The sequence below is a fragment of the Calidris pugnax genome, unplaced genomic scaffold (genome assembly GCF_001431845.1).
Source record: "Calidris pugnax isolate Ruff unplaced genomic scaffold, ASM143184v1 scaffold111, whole genome shotgun sequence".
NCBI lineage: Eukaryota > Metazoa > Chordata > Aves > Charadriiformes > Scolopacidae > Calidris > Calidris pugnax.
In genome coordinates, this window is record NW_015090872.1 from 4,930,991 (window position 1) to 4,946,402 (window position 15,412).

At 41.9% G+C, this 15,412-nt stretch overlaps 1 protein-coding gene across 1 annotated transcript in view; it reads right to left on the bottom strand.

The window, feature by feature from the left end:
• PSMD1 (proteasome 26S subunit, non-ATPase 1) overlaps positions 1-15,412 on the bottom strand; it is a 73,274-nt gene that overhangs the window by 7,435 nt on the left and 50,427 nt on the right. The window contains exons 18-20 of the mRNA XM_014946004.1: positions 14,092-14,208; positions 5,848-5,950; positions 1,721-1,890 (exon numbers count right to left, since the gene is read on the bottom strand). Of these exons, the coding sequence (XP_014801490.1) occupies positions 1,721-1,890; positions 5,848-5,950; positions 14,092-14,208 (390 nt within the window). The remainder of the gene's footprint in view (positions 1-1,720; positions 1,891-5,847; positions 5,951-14,091; positions 14,209-15,412) is intronic.

Consider the following 15,412-nt stretch of genomic DNA (forward strand, 5'->3'; position numbering starts at 1 on the left):
AGATCCTCTAAAGAATACAAGCTTCCCCTTCTCCCTCTCCGGAAGCTGAGAAACTGTTATCAGTGGCAACAGTTCAACTAGAACAATGTTATTTAATTATTCTATAATTTGACTCTGGCAAGCTCTCCGAGCCTTCTCCATACACTCCACACTATTCACACCATGCTTTGTTTTCATTGTTTCGAAGCTTTTGTGGTTTTGATGTTGTTGCTGTGCCTGCTCGTATTAACATGAAATTGATTTAAGATCTAAGTGAAGATCTGCTCTGTCAATGCGTGACATTCACCTCCTGCAAACAGACAGTACATTTAGAGGGTGGGCTACCCATTTCACATATTCCCTTACTCTCTGCTACTTAAGCAAGGGCAGAAAGCATCTTTTGCCAGCCAATCCAAATTCTTATACTGAATTTATGCAGTATCTCAACTCTCTTCCTTTACAACACATCACGGAGCAACAAGAGACCAGGGACTGCTCTGAGGAAGCGAGGAGGGTGTGGTGCAGCCCGTGACATACATCCAGCCTGTAGCTTTAGTGTGCAAGCCAAGCCATACAACGTAACCTGACCTACAGCTGCCTGGGCTCCCTGGAAACAATCAGAGATGGGGAGAGGGAGACAAAATGGCAGTAAAGCCAAGCAGCCAAAGGAGCACTGAGCCTGTCGCCACCAGGGAGGCGCAGAGACAAGCAGCAATGCAGCCCCTGACATGTATTAAGGACGGGGGGGGGGGAAAGGACAAAAAAAAAAGACTGACAGACAAAATGGCAGTAAAGCCAAGCAGCCAAAGGAGCACTGAGCCTGTCGCCACCAGGGAGGCGCAGAGACAAGCAGCAATGCAGCCCCTGACATGTATTAAGGACCGGGGGGGGGGGGAAGAGACAAACAAAAAAGACTGCATTTTCCTGCAAATCTCTCTTCAGAGTGAGAATTTTGAGTTGTGTATAGATTGACTAGATGCTCAGCCGAGACAGGTGAAGAAGAGCAGCCTAGAGCCCTAAGGTTCTGGTGCAGGGGCTGCAATCCAGCAAGAAGCTGGCTCAGTCCCACGGAGGGACTCTGAGCAGCCCAGCCCCACGCATGCCCTGTGCGTTGCAGAATAAGGCTGCAGCAGTGACGGGAGGGGGCTGCACCCCCCCGAACTGCCACATTCAGGAGCTTTTTTTTGTGGAAGTCACTATCTCAGTTGTTCAGCACAGGAGAGCCGGCACGGTGTGCAGCTTGCAGGGGCCGTACCACAGCCGAGGGGCTGGAAGAACAGATGCGTAAGAAACGCGCAGTACCCACGACTGCTCGGTTTAATGTTTACTCCCCAAGGAATCCAAACAAACCCTGTTTTCCCATTGCTGCCTTTCCTAGGGGAGAATATCACATCATTTATTTGGGAGGGCAGACGGGCAACACAGTTGGGTTTTTTTTAAAAATAACCTTGACCTTCTGGAGTCATAATGGGGTGGTCTCTCCCCACATATACTGACTAGAGTTCCTTTCTTTCTAAGGTATTTTGAAGTAGAGGGGTCAAAGTCTGCTCTCTACATTTTTCTTGTCCCTATTCCCACCACCAGCTCTGCAATTTAAGCCTGCTTTTCAGACTTCTTCCAGTTGGCGCCTTTTCTGGCATAAACAAGCTGGAAACATGCACAGAAAACCAACAAATCCATGCACACCCCTCCCAGACCACTTGAGCACTATCAGTGCTTCTCCTCTCAGCTCCTTACGTACCTTAAGATCCTTGTTAAGGCCAATGACACAAGTTGGGGTGAAAGCCAGCGACAAGAAATGCGATAGGGGGAACCAGAACCAGAATTGGGTGAAGACCAGCACCCCCACCACAGAAGGCATGTGGGTATGTCCCGTCCTCGACTGCAGTGAAATAGTCACATTATGGCCTCCTGTAAGGAATCATAAATGAAATAAGTTATTTAACACATTCCTAGGTACTCCACAAAGACATCTGAGCGACGCATCTCAAAGAGCTGCTGTGAAGGGGGCTACAAGGCATGAGACAGGCCACAACGGTGCCAGATTTCTCCTCTGGAATACACCTCCCTCCTCCACCAGCATCTCGGCTTTCACAGCAAAATGGACAGGCAGCAGAACAACCAAACCACTCTACCTGCTAGATATTACCCAAACACAATCAATGAATACAGCCCTTCCATGCTCATTTTGCCAGGATACAGGTTAAACAAAAGTATAGTGCAGAAGGCACTGAGAGGGGGAGAAAAAAGCAAACTTTTGACATAAGTACTTTTAAAACTCAGCATGTAGATGATGCACAAGTCAAGATTCACAAGGAAGACAGTGCATATAAAGCAGTGCATACAGAAACTTTTCTTTCTGTGGCTGCGTCCCTGAACTGTCAGTTATTCAAAAGAAATATGCCTAGGTTTTTATCCTACACCATCTCAGTAGGAAAAAATGTAAACAGCAGCAACTTCAGAAGTTGCTTCTAGAAGTTATCAATCTAAGCAGCAAAGAGACAAGCTCCTGCAGTCTTTGCAGCAAAATTACATCCCTGCCAGACAATGAAGTCTTAGCTTTGTACTTGCAAAGCAGAGACCAAAACAACTCTATATGTTGATGCAGTGCAGAAACGTCCAGCTAGAAACCAAATGGAAAGATTGGGCTTGCAGACAGAGCGAGAAAGTGTTAATCTGATCTTCGGTCTTCTGATGAACACAATGAATTGAGCTGAAGAGGGCACCAGGCGAGTCCATTACCGCTGACAGGACCAGGTGCAGGGAGGTTAACTTTGTTAAATATAAACACCAACTAGTTGAAAACTCATAGCTGAAAATCCCAAACTGGAGTGCAACCTCAGACAACCAGCCACCCTGACAGGGCCAGGCAGCAATAGGGTGTCCCTGAGTTTTATAGACAAGCAAAATTGATTTTTGCTGCCAAAACTAATGAAAGCCCTGAATGAAGCAGTGATCTCATTTTAGGTACCTTGTCAGTGTTAGTCCTGGGAGAAGCAGTGGAAGATGGGGCCAGGAATGTGTAGATACTCTGGATCAAACAGCCCCGTGGATGTTGCACAAGCAGTTTAAGTAGACTTTATCAAACTTTTGGACTTCAATTTCCAAAATTTATTTTAACCTTTAGAATTATATTATCCAATCTCTGGAATTTCCTGGATGAGTAACAGATACTACATTCAAAAGATGCTGTCATGCTAGTTCTTTGTGCTGTTTTACACCCACACACAGCACACCCTCACTCCCAGGGTTCTGCAGGGAGCAGGAAAGGTGGGGAGACATGACATTGCACAACTGTGATTTATCTTCATGATTAAGTAGCAGCCCTGACAACCTGGAAGGGAACATATTCTGTATCTTTGGCTGGATGGATGAAAGCTATGACATGATGCCTGGAAAGAAAAATTTTCAGGGCTCCTTGGATATTACTAGGTAGCACACCCAAACCTTTCCTACATATCAAGAAAAGGATTTTCCAGATATACTACAGAGGTATTTGTGTAGTGACTGCCACTTCTCTTTTCTCACTGACTGAGAAATGTGGCACTAAGAACCAGAGAAGATACTTAGAGTCCAGAGGGCAACATAGTTTTCAAGCAGGTAAAAAGCTGACATCTAATTAGATCAGTATATCCCTTTTGTAGTTCACATTTACAAATACATAGTTCAGAAAGTAAAGCACATTGATTTTGCAAAAGACAGCAAGGGAGTCGGCAGCCTGGAACAAGAGAGGATTTTTGTACATGAAGAGGCGCATTATAAAAGTTCAGAGACTTCAGGGGAAAAAAATATCTAAGTTAAATTTAGAGTGTCTACATTTTTCTTATTTTATTAAAGAAGTAAAACTGTAGCTGCTGAGGCCTAACAATTAGACAACGACCAAATTATTCATTTCCACTTCAGTGCTCCCAAGGTACCCTGCTCCTTCCACTGAAACCACCAGTCTAACAACTGCCTCCTTCTCAGAGCAAAAAGCCCACCTCCAGTGCACCATTTCCCAGTTGCAAACTGGAAATCTTGCACTTTTGATCAAAGCCTGTCATTCCAAAAGAACTGTACTTTTGTCTTTCCCTCACAAAAAAAAGAAAAAGAAAAAAGAACAAAAAAAATATCCCAAACTCAATTGCCCCAACTGTGGCAGATGACAGAGAGAACCTTTTCTTCCTGGTAGTGATAATTAAATTCTATAGCTCATTGTTTCAGATAAGCACTTGCAGTTGTATGGGAGAGATAAAAAGAATTTATTCTTTTTAGGAGATCTAATGAAAGTGGCAATAGGTTAAGAAAGGGTGGTTCACAGCCTTCCCCCAGCCGCTCAGCAAGAAATAAAGCAGTTAAAGTTGGCACAAACTCCCATGTAGTTTATTAAAATTGGATGCTTCTGGTTTCCAAGTCATTATACAATACATGAGTGACACGGGAAGCAAATAAGGTTTTAGCTGCATTTTTATGATTTAATCTTAAAGGCAGGAATTTGAAGCAGGTCTGTACTGCTGAGAGAAAAATCTCTTTGAGCTGGGATCTGACTTCCCAGCAACACAGTGTGAGTATGGGAATGACCAAAATGATTATAACAGCCTCGTGCCAAGGGTATTGCTCAGGCTGAGCTCCAGGAGGGCTACCTGGGAGGCAAGAAAGATAAAGGAGGTAGTTCCTGTTGCTTCCTTCTTTGAGTGGCCCTAGTCATAGAGCACTGACCAGCCTGACGGCCACATGGTCACCAGGATGAGAGCTTTTTAAGCATGCTTCCATGGAGACAGATGAAGCCCTGAGTTTTTCCTCCCCCCACCGAATGGCTTGGAGATGTAGTAATTTCATAAAGACACTGCAACCACAGCTCGTGTTGCTGTGCTTAAGCCATGCCACGCCACAGAGATAAACATGAGACTCCTTTGCTTATGTGATTTCAGAATTAAACCTGATGTCAGAGTAGAGGGAAATCCAGCTTGTTTCTACCTACCACAGGGAATAAGAAGGTGCATGGCAAGAAAAGGCCACAGCATGAGAGACCAGATGGGAGAAACGGTGTTTGGAAACTTGGGAAAGGGGGTGCTACTGACACAGGGAGCGCCGTACAAGCCTTAACTCCAGCAGAAGGAAAAATTCAAACCAAAACATTGTCTGTCCTCTTTGCTTACAGAAACCTTCCTTAATAGGCCCTGTACATTTAGTCCTTGTGAATGTTAGTGTCTTTAGAGAACCCTACTTCTGGCTCAACATTTAGTAATTAACACTCATGAGATGATGCTTCCTATGCAAGAAAAAGGTAGTAGTCTGTGAAATTGTGTCTTCTGAAATAACACTGATGCAGTTAATTGTGCTTCCCTCTGTGCAACAGCTCTCAGTAATCAGGAAAGAGGCAAAACCTAGTTATTAAAATACATGTTGGTTTTGGTTTTGTTTTGTTTTGTTTTTTAACATGCTATGTCAGATTTTAACAGAAAAGGCAAAATATGAGTACTGGATAACACAAGGTTTCCAAATTTCTGGAGAAGTTGCTTACTTTGAAAAATAAAGAAGCAACCTATTGTGCTACAAATTAACATTCCGGGTGATAAAACAGACTTAGAACAAGTCTGAATGTATTTGTCTGAAAAGTCAAAATATTTGTCCTGATTTCTGGACAAGAATTCTCCCCCAATGACCAGACTGAATCTCTCTTAACAGACACCGATAACAAGCTAAAACTACAAAACAGGCTTTATTTCTTCAATTAGATAAAATGACTTGAAATTAGTGATTTCTTGCCACTATTACATGACAGTCATAAAGCCAGCACCTCATCTCCCAAATGAAATTTTCTATTACAGCTGTTGTAGCCAAATAAGTTTAAGAAATTTTGACTGCTTTAAAGGTTTGAGGAATTACCTGCATCCAAAATGCCTTGTGCCAGGATTGCTCCAAACTTCGCCATAACATCATCGTGCTTATCATTGATCACTTTGGAATAGAGCTGTCTGAACTGGCTGACCTGGATAAAAAAAAAATAAAAAAAGAGAGAGATTATAAAACTGACTGCGTGAGTCACATATTCTGTCTTTACTGGAAGCATCCTGGATTTCTGCACCTTAGGACAACATTCATCTTTTCAATGGCTTTAGTCACTGGTGTTACAAGTCATCCACTAATAATTAATTACAGAGGTTTTCCCCACTTGAAGATACCCATATAGTGATTTTAAAATAGTCAGGATGGATGTGTGTTTCCAGACCACATTTTGCAGGCCTTACAGAAATAGTCTGAGAATCCCTGGAGGGTCACTAGAATAAAAGATCCAGTGATGAGTTTGTAGCAAGAACTACTATACGTTCTTAGGTGCGTGACACTGCACTTTATTAAATTTCCTCCAATTCCTACTGCTGAAAACTTCAAACCCATTCTGTTTTTCCTGTACAATATTTCTGCTGTATTGATAATTCCCCTCTGGTGCGTCATCAGCAAATTTTGCTACTGCACTCCTACCTTTTAAGTGAAAATCATTATTGAAAATTATTAAATAAAGCAATAGCTTATGCCCTGGTATGCTCACCACAGTACCTTAAGCACACATTAGTAAGGGAAATTGCGAAGCCTTTGATTACCATCATTGCTTCAAATAGCTTCATCTTTCACTGGTTCACCAAGTGATGAAAACACATAACAGTATTACATCCAGCAATATCTACGGCTTTATCACAAATTAATAACTTATGTCTTTCAATATATATGTGAAGCAAAAATAAAACTCAAGTAATTTTTATGACTGAAAACGCAGACCAGGATATCTCAATCTGCAACCCAGTCAAAACCTGTGAAGCTGCACCCCATCCACAGCATGCCTGGAAGTGTCTTTCATTTCTCTTCACTAAATTAATTTTAATCCATATATCCATGTCACATTTGGTTGGGTTTTTTTTTGTTTTCATACTAAGCCTTCACTTAAAATTTCTTCACCAAAAGCATTATCAAGCATTGGAACAGGCTGCCCAGGGAAGTGGCTGAGTCACCATCTCTGGAGGTATTCAAAAGAAGTGTAGATGTGGCACTAAGGGACATGGCTTACTGGTGGACACGGCAGAGTTAGGTTAACAACTGTACTCTCAACCTAAATGATTTTATGCTCAAAAGCAAAGGAGGTCTTTTCAAAAAGGCTCCTTCCAAAATGTCTTGAGCAAGATTCTCCCCACTCCTGGTCCCATTTTGTTGCTGGTTTCCCACGTTCTATTCCTACATCTGCAGGCACAGATGAGAGGACAAACTTCTAACTCAAGACAGCAGAGTCAAGACACAGCCACCAGAGACACAGAGCAGTTCCTAGTACTGCAAACACAGTTAAATTTTCCAACTATAAAAACCTAATGAGACAATCCCCTAGTCACTTTCCACATCCAAAGAGCATGTGCCTTCTCCAGGGACACCAGTGATAAATTTGTTCAGTGGCACGTCTCTGAAGAAAGGTCCTACTTTCAGTTGTGAAATGCACTTCATGTCTGCTGCAGGCAAAGAGCCCAAGCTTCACCACCACTTGAAACTTACCCTTGCACAGCCTCCGATGCTCCCAGTGCCTAACTGCACCAGTGAAGGACTGACCACAACATTCAGGAGGTCGTTCTGGCTGATAACAGCAACCATTGAAGAGCTGGTACCCCATCCATGCAGGACACCACCAACTCCAGAGCTGTGCTAAGGGTGGGCAGCACTGAGCACCAGGAGCAGCCTTCAGAGGCATCACTCCTTGCACATGGCCTGTCTTGGGGTGCACTGGGGAATCTCAAACCACTTACAGAAAGAGTTTTTGCACCCATGAAAAAAACAACCATTCATATGACTGAGTCAGTGACATGACAACTGTGCTGAGAATAACACTTTGTTAAGCTGGGGTTCATCAAGGTAAAAAAAAAATAAAATATCAAAACAGAACAAGAGCTGACTGAGGGGATAAATCAAACTGCAGGGGTTTCTCAGCAAAGCACGAGATCAGATTCTCCAGTAAAAGCCCGTCAGAGCCATCATTTAATCCTGCAGCCAAGGTAATGCTAGCAATACATTTCACCACATTTTATGTGTGAATTTTTGACACATAGAAGCTGAGACTCTACATCTGAAAGATTATGTCCAATGCCTGGGATGGAAAGAAGACAGAGGTTGCCTCTCCAACCCATGAGCATTGTACCCAAGAGCTCTACAGCCCAACACGTGTAGTGAACGCTTAGATTACAACTGCATGTTTCTGCAAATAGCTCTCAATGCACATTAACTCATCACACCAGTTGAAACGGAGGTGTCCTGAAGGAACAGACACTCTCTGGTTGACCCCTTTCCTGCCTTCACTCCACTAACCCAGGTGTACTACCTGTCACCTCAACTCCTTCAGCATCCAACCTGAAGGATTTAAACCAGTCTGTGACAGTGAAAGTCATTATTAACATTCATGAGTAAATCATGACATGCAAAACACAACTGCATTAAAATTACTCCATTTGTTTCACACAAATGGACGGTCTCACAACCATAAAGCACCAGAGCAGCCAGTCACTTTTAAAAACAAGACCAGTGAAGCTGAACAAAACAACACTTCTCCAGTAGAGCAGGAGGCATTTATTAAAACTGACAGGAGAAAAAAAAAACCAGATATTTCCATTTTTCAGTCTGAGTCCAACAGTTTGCCTGCTAATACTAGTTCTTTATTCACTGATTCCCCCTTGCATTAAAAAGTTTTTTGTTACTAGTCCCTGTCCCCAAAAGCAGGTGACTTAAATTTCCTTGCATTTACATAAAGCTAAGGAGAAGGAGCAACGTACGTTTTCAGGGCAGCGGCACAGACAGATGTGTGCCAGGGAGATACTGCACACACAATACAGGGTTTATTCTGGATATACCGACCCAACTCTGCTCTTGCTCCACTCCATTTATGCTTTTTCACGGTCTCCCGATTTTTATTTATAACAGCTTACACTGAGGTTTACACATTTAATATAAATAGTTTGTTTTTTAGGCCTGACCTCTTGCACACTGGAAAAATACCTTAGTCTGCATTTGCAACCTGGAACGGGGCCTTGTGCAGTATCTAGTCTTCAAACCACAAGCAGATGAGGTGAACCAAAGTCTCCAGGTGTTATTTGGGACAGACAGAAACACAGAAGCAATGTGTGAAACTATTCCTCTGGTTGAGATGAGCAGTAGGATTCTAGTGCCTCTGTTTAGAGCACATCATTCCTGTCACTCTAGGGTCAGCTTCTGGGTTTGGAATATTTACAAAAACAGACGGATGTTACAAAGCTCGTTCAGTGGACTGTAATCTGGAATTTACACCGTAATCAAATCTTCAGAGAACAAAACCCTGGGTGAAGCGAGAAGATGTTCAGCAGAACTGCTAATGTTCATGCTGGTGTCTAAGTCTGACGGAGCAGCCCCCTGAAACCGAGGGCAGAAAGGCCTTGCCTGGGAAAGGCAAGGAAGGGCTGGCAGGAGAAGTTGAAGTTGTCCACCTTCCCTGTTTGTGGCTCCTGCCCCTGTGAGCACTCTTTCCCTCAAACGCCTTCCATAGCACCTACCCACATCTCCGTTACTCCAGAGCAGATGAACACAATACCTGGGCAAGAAGCCCACCAGGAAACCACCAGCTGTGGCACCAGGACACGGTACATGGCAGTGAGCTGAGACACCGACAACTGCAAGGGACAGAAACCTGGCTGCTAAACCTGAGCACATCGGTTGCCACCTCTCCAGGCGACGTGGACAGGTTACAGAAGGGAATCAGCTGAAAGCAAGGGTTTAAGGAACAAGTGCTGAACAGCTACAGTAAGAAGTAGTCCTTATACCCTCTATTTCTTAAAATACAAAATCCTTAGTGCCATAGCAGGAGCGTTCTGCTTTCAGATAAATTCTGCATCTCTGTGCATCATGAGCCATGGACCATGGCCAACCCTGGAAATGTATTGAGAAAGTGTGTCCTCTGCAACGTTTTACTTTAACATCAGTGGAAGCAAAATCGTTCTATGAAAGCATGAGGCTACCCTGACTTGGCCTTGAGAACCAGGCAAACAGGGATGGAAGGACTGCCTCAACGCTGGAACCCACAGCAGGCCTGCACACTGATTCAGGCTGTTCTATAAAGCAAACGCTTCACAGGAGTGGATTTTTGACTGGATCAGGTCCCAGCTGTAAAGCCTTCTTTGCTGCTGGGGAAAGCCTGCTTTGGCAGCTCTAGCTATAGTGGTTCAGGAAGGTACCACCCTCACATGGAGCCACTGTTCTGGTTCTTTGGAGAAAGCAAGAATGGTACAAACAAAACCTCAGTTCTGCCTCTGCTGTTGGGACACTTGCCTCCTACAGAATAGAGCGAGATGTCAACAAACAGCTTCATTTCTTATGCTGTTGAAGCAAAATCTTGCGTGAAGCAAAACTAGAGTTTGTCTAGTAGAGCCCTTTAATTTGCTACTATTTTTTCTTCCAATCACAGCAACAAGCACATCCCAGATTACTGAATACGTTTATTTAATATGCTGTGAAACCCATAAGCTGTTTTTCCATGGAAATCTTAAAGCACTTTAAAAATTTTATAGCATTTGGAAATGCTATCAAGAAATTCATTTGGGGGACTTCCAGGAGGAACACTAAAACGTAGGCAGTGACTCACGTCATCTTTACTAACAATACACATACCCCATTCTGATAATTAGCGCTGGCCAAAATTACATGCCGCTGATTTCAAACGAAGTCAAACGTGCAACCTTGGAAATGCCAAGGAAACAACACAGGCTTTAAGACATGAGAATGATACAGCACCATTTCCTACCACAAACCCGAGGGGCTGTCATGTATCATTTATAAGGTTGTTTACCACTTCTGCCTCCACCAGTCAACATTCTTGCACATAAAGCCCATGAGATTGTTAAGAATAAGACTTAATAAACAGTTAACTAAGGGAAACAGTGGCAGATGACATGCATGATGCTTTTTGCAAATGCAAGTTCATAGAAAACAAGAGTATTTGGTAATCTGTTTTTAATAAAACAGGTTTTAGATAGAACATGCAAACAGTTTATAAGTTACTCTGCATACGCTTGCTCTCTTTGAAAGAGCACACAGTATGCCAAAGCATCTAACAGTAACAGGCTTACATGAAGGAATGCGAAGGATATTCTAGAATATCTACTAGAATATTGCAAAAATCATTCTGGGATCCTAGCAAGACCAAGCATTTCATCTAAAGCTGGGCGGGGTGAGAATCTGGTCCTGGTTTCTTCACAATATCTTAAAGGTAATAAGCTAAGATGATCAAAGGAGAATGGAGGAAAAGCCTTGACCTTGGCTTATTATCTCCTCATTTTGCCAAGATGATTATACTAACACAAAACCAGGAAAAAGTAAATTCAATTCAAGATGTTAGACATGCAGTTTGTCTCCAAAATTGCTGTCTTAATTGCTCTGCAGGTCACAAATGCATAATGAAGTTGTCATTGATTTCTGTTACAATGATCTCATCACATCTGTAATTTAGGATTCCATTTCACAAAATAAACTTGTTATTGTTCTATATCCTGCACGAATATGGTTCTTAAATGTATCAACAGAGGTCAGGAAAAATCATGCTACCTGCACATGGAGGCCAAATCAGCTTTATAAAAGATTTGCTACCCCTTTTGGCACTTAAGCAACTTGCAAGTTCAAGGGACCTCCATATCGTGACAACTTTTTATTTAAACTCTTTAAATAAAGTCTTTATAGTATTTGTTTAAATAAAGAGTGAGCCCAACAAAGAGGAAGATGAATACAAAGGAAAGAAGACTGCAAAGGTGACTCAAAGGCATAGATGTATGTTGGCTCATAACAAAAATGGTTTCTTTTAAACCAAAATATTTTGATTCTTAAATCAAATCACATAAATTCAGCTTGGGGGGTATGAAATCCATCATGCTCCTCTCAATAGCTTCTTATCCAGCAATGCAAGCACTCCCATCAGGTTAGACACTTTGGCACACAGTGCACCAGTGTGCCATTCAGGAATCTCATCAGATCAAAATATGTCACTGTAATCCAAAAATGGCTATTTTCTGAACTTGACCCTGTCAAATCAGAGTAAAATAATTTTTCTTCAGACTGGCAGGGAGCTCCAAAAAAAAGTTTCCCATGGATAATAAATAACTTAATTGGCAACATATTCTCCAAAATACTCCTTTTACTTTTGAGCAAGAAACTATGATGGTTCTAGCTAACTTTTGGGGCATTAGAACAAGTAAAATCAGTATGTCTGTATTTAATTCCTAAATTAGCAGACTATTTCAGGAACTCCTTATTAGTTCATAATCTGTAGGTTTCGGGGAGGTTTTTTTGTTTGTTTTTTAACATCTACAGCACTTCTATGAGTGGGGAATGAACTGCCTTCTGTATCTGCACTAAGTAATACCACACAAATTTTGGCTCAAAGAGGACTTTTGGCATAAAGCTTTTTCAGATACTTGCCCCAATATTAAACAAGCCACTGAACACCAGACCATACATCTCATCCTGTATTTGCTAGCCAACATTTTAATTGCCCATTTAACAAGCCTAGGTATTGCAAATATCTCTGAACTCAAGGTTACCAGGCCTGTTTAGTAGGATACTCCTCAAATGATCTGTATCTCCTGTACTACACTGAAGGCTGGCATTCCAAGCACCCGACCAAGGAAGAAATGACAAAAACAAGCAGTTTCTTTCCACAGAAAGATAATTCAACTTCACATCACAGAGACTTCATATCTTGGAAGATGAGGGGATGCGACAGAACCCTAGTGTTCTTCACTGGCTTATTCAATTCTGATAATATAAACAACACTCCCATATTCTGCTCAGTGAAAACTAGCTGGTTTTTTTTTTTTTTTTTTTTTAATAATTCAAAGGAACAAACTGTCTGCCAGCAAATCTTCATGTTCCATGACTTGGAAATACCCAAACACCTGTATTTGTAGATTTCCTTTGCTGACTTTCTTAAGTAAAATTTTCCACTGGACAAAGAGGTGGTGTTGTGTTTTTTGGGTTGGTTTTTTTTTTTTTCTTTCTCCCCATCCAACTACAGTAAAAAAGTGGCTGTTTTTATCACAGTTCAACTTCTAAAATGACATCAATAAAAGCAGCCCATATATGACAGATGAGTAGCAAAGTACCAGCTACTGCTCTGCTTCAGCACTCACCAGCACAGATGAAAAGTGGAACCTCAGGGCTTCTATTAACGCAGACTTTTAGTCTGTACAAATGTTTGCATATCATCATCTGTCATATACTCACAGGGCAATCTATTTTTAAAAGCTAAACACAGCATATACAATCCTTTTTGCCTTCTGAGCAGAAAGAAAAACTCCATTAAAAAAATGTATTTGCTATAAAGCCACTAAACCATTTCTGACAGCAGAAAATCTTTCACCTGAAAGGTCTAAGACCAGCTACTAAAGAAACAGCTGTAACAGGACTTCCCGGCACAGCAGCCACATCCAAAACTAAGTTTACTATCATAAAAACCAACTTCTTTACTAAATAGTAGTGTTCACATAATCATGAACATATAGGCCTCAGTACATGCTAGCAGAAGACGGTCATTTTCATATCGTTACAAGATGCTTTTAGACCTTTTATGAAAGAGTAACGGGCACAAGTTGGAACATAGGAGGTTCCACTCAAATATGAGAAAAAACTTCTTTACGGTGAGGGTGACAGAGCCCTGGAACAGGCTGCGCAGGGAGGTTGTGGAGTCCCCTTCTTTGGAGATTTTCAAGTCCCACCTGGATGCAGTTCTGAGTAATGTGCTCTAACAGGCTCTAGGCAATCCTGCTTCAGCAGGTGAGTTGGACTAGATGATCCCTATGGTCCCTTCCAACTCTAAAAATTCAGTGAAATTCAGTATTTATTCTTTTGACACCTAGAGTTAAAACACTGTGAATGATCAGGCATGTTCCGATCAGCATCCATTGCTCCCCCATTCAAACTGCAGGCTCTGACCCCTGGGGAGCTTCCTGTTGTGCATTCAGCTCTGGCTCTTTACACGGCACACACACTCTCTTGCCAGTGCTCACGGGCACTGCCATGCACTAGAGATTTGGCATCCGAGACCTTTTTTCCACCTGACGAGCCGGTATGTAAGATACACCACATTACCTTTGGGCAGGTAATCTCAGTCTGCTGGATCATGATCAAGGCAGATGCAATCAGAGCTCCTTGACGTACGTAATTCACAGGATCATTTGTCATTGGCTCAAGCAAATTAATTGCTTCCTAAAAAAAACCAAGAAAGAAGCAGTCACGAAGTTAATACTATTATTTTTAGTATCCCAGGATTCAGTACTGTAATGGAAGGTTATCAGATTGATGCTATCAGATACACTTTTTAATATATTTTGCCTGTTCATGGTAAATGAACCAGGAATTTGTGGATTCTCATCAATCAGGAAGGAAAAAAGCACACACACACAAAAAAAAGAAGTGATGGATGGAACAAGATTTACCTGCAGAAACAGGGCAACAAATAAACAATAGTTGTTGTAAGCAACAGAGGCAATTCAGCACATTAGAACTACTGACATGTCTTAAATAGTACACATAAATTATTCATGCACTTTCTTTGCTATTCTTTCCAACAAAATACATCAGCGTTACCTTCATTTTCTGCGTAAGGAACAAATGAACCAGAGATATCAAACAACATGTTGGGGGTTATAAAATGAGATGGTAAAACAATCCAGGTCCCAAAATTTTGGCCTTACACTTTATTGTGAGAACCTTTAACATTTACCATCACACAGAAGCACTCATTTCAAACCTACGTCAAATGAGGCTGCCTCGGAGCACCCATATAGTATATCTAGGTTTTGAAAACATTTTGAAATGCTCTATTGCTTCTTCGAATTCTGTAACTTCCCAGCTAAGCGCAAGAGGAACATGATCCTTGATGATCTATCAGTAAGTAAACATTCCTTTCAATGCAATCATTGATTATGAAATCAATGAGAGTCTATTGTAATAAATGCTGCTTAGATGTACCCAAGACCAGCACATGCAATTTGCAGGTACCTCAGACTAAATCATCTCTTTAGGCGCATTTTTTAATTTCCATTTACTGTTCTGTCACTTTGCAAGCCATGACTTATACACAGAATTATCACAGACACAAATTCATTTCTAACTGTACAAGGTCCTCAGCACACATTCCACAGGACACCTGAGGTCGTCTAAACTCACTGCTGCCAAAAGAGATTCCTCTCCTTCCTCAACTTCCCTTCAGCTATCCAGCCTCTCCCCTCCCCTGTGCTAGGCACAGCCCTTCTCTCGCCTCTCAGTGAGCTTTTCCAGCTTAATAGTTCAACAGAGAACTGTTCCCTTTTTTGTTGTTATCTGGGTTAGTTTTCTGGGAGTTTGTGTCTGAATAAGCTCACGAAGGAGCTGGACATCAAACAAAGCAAAAGGTGTCAGGAGGGACCAA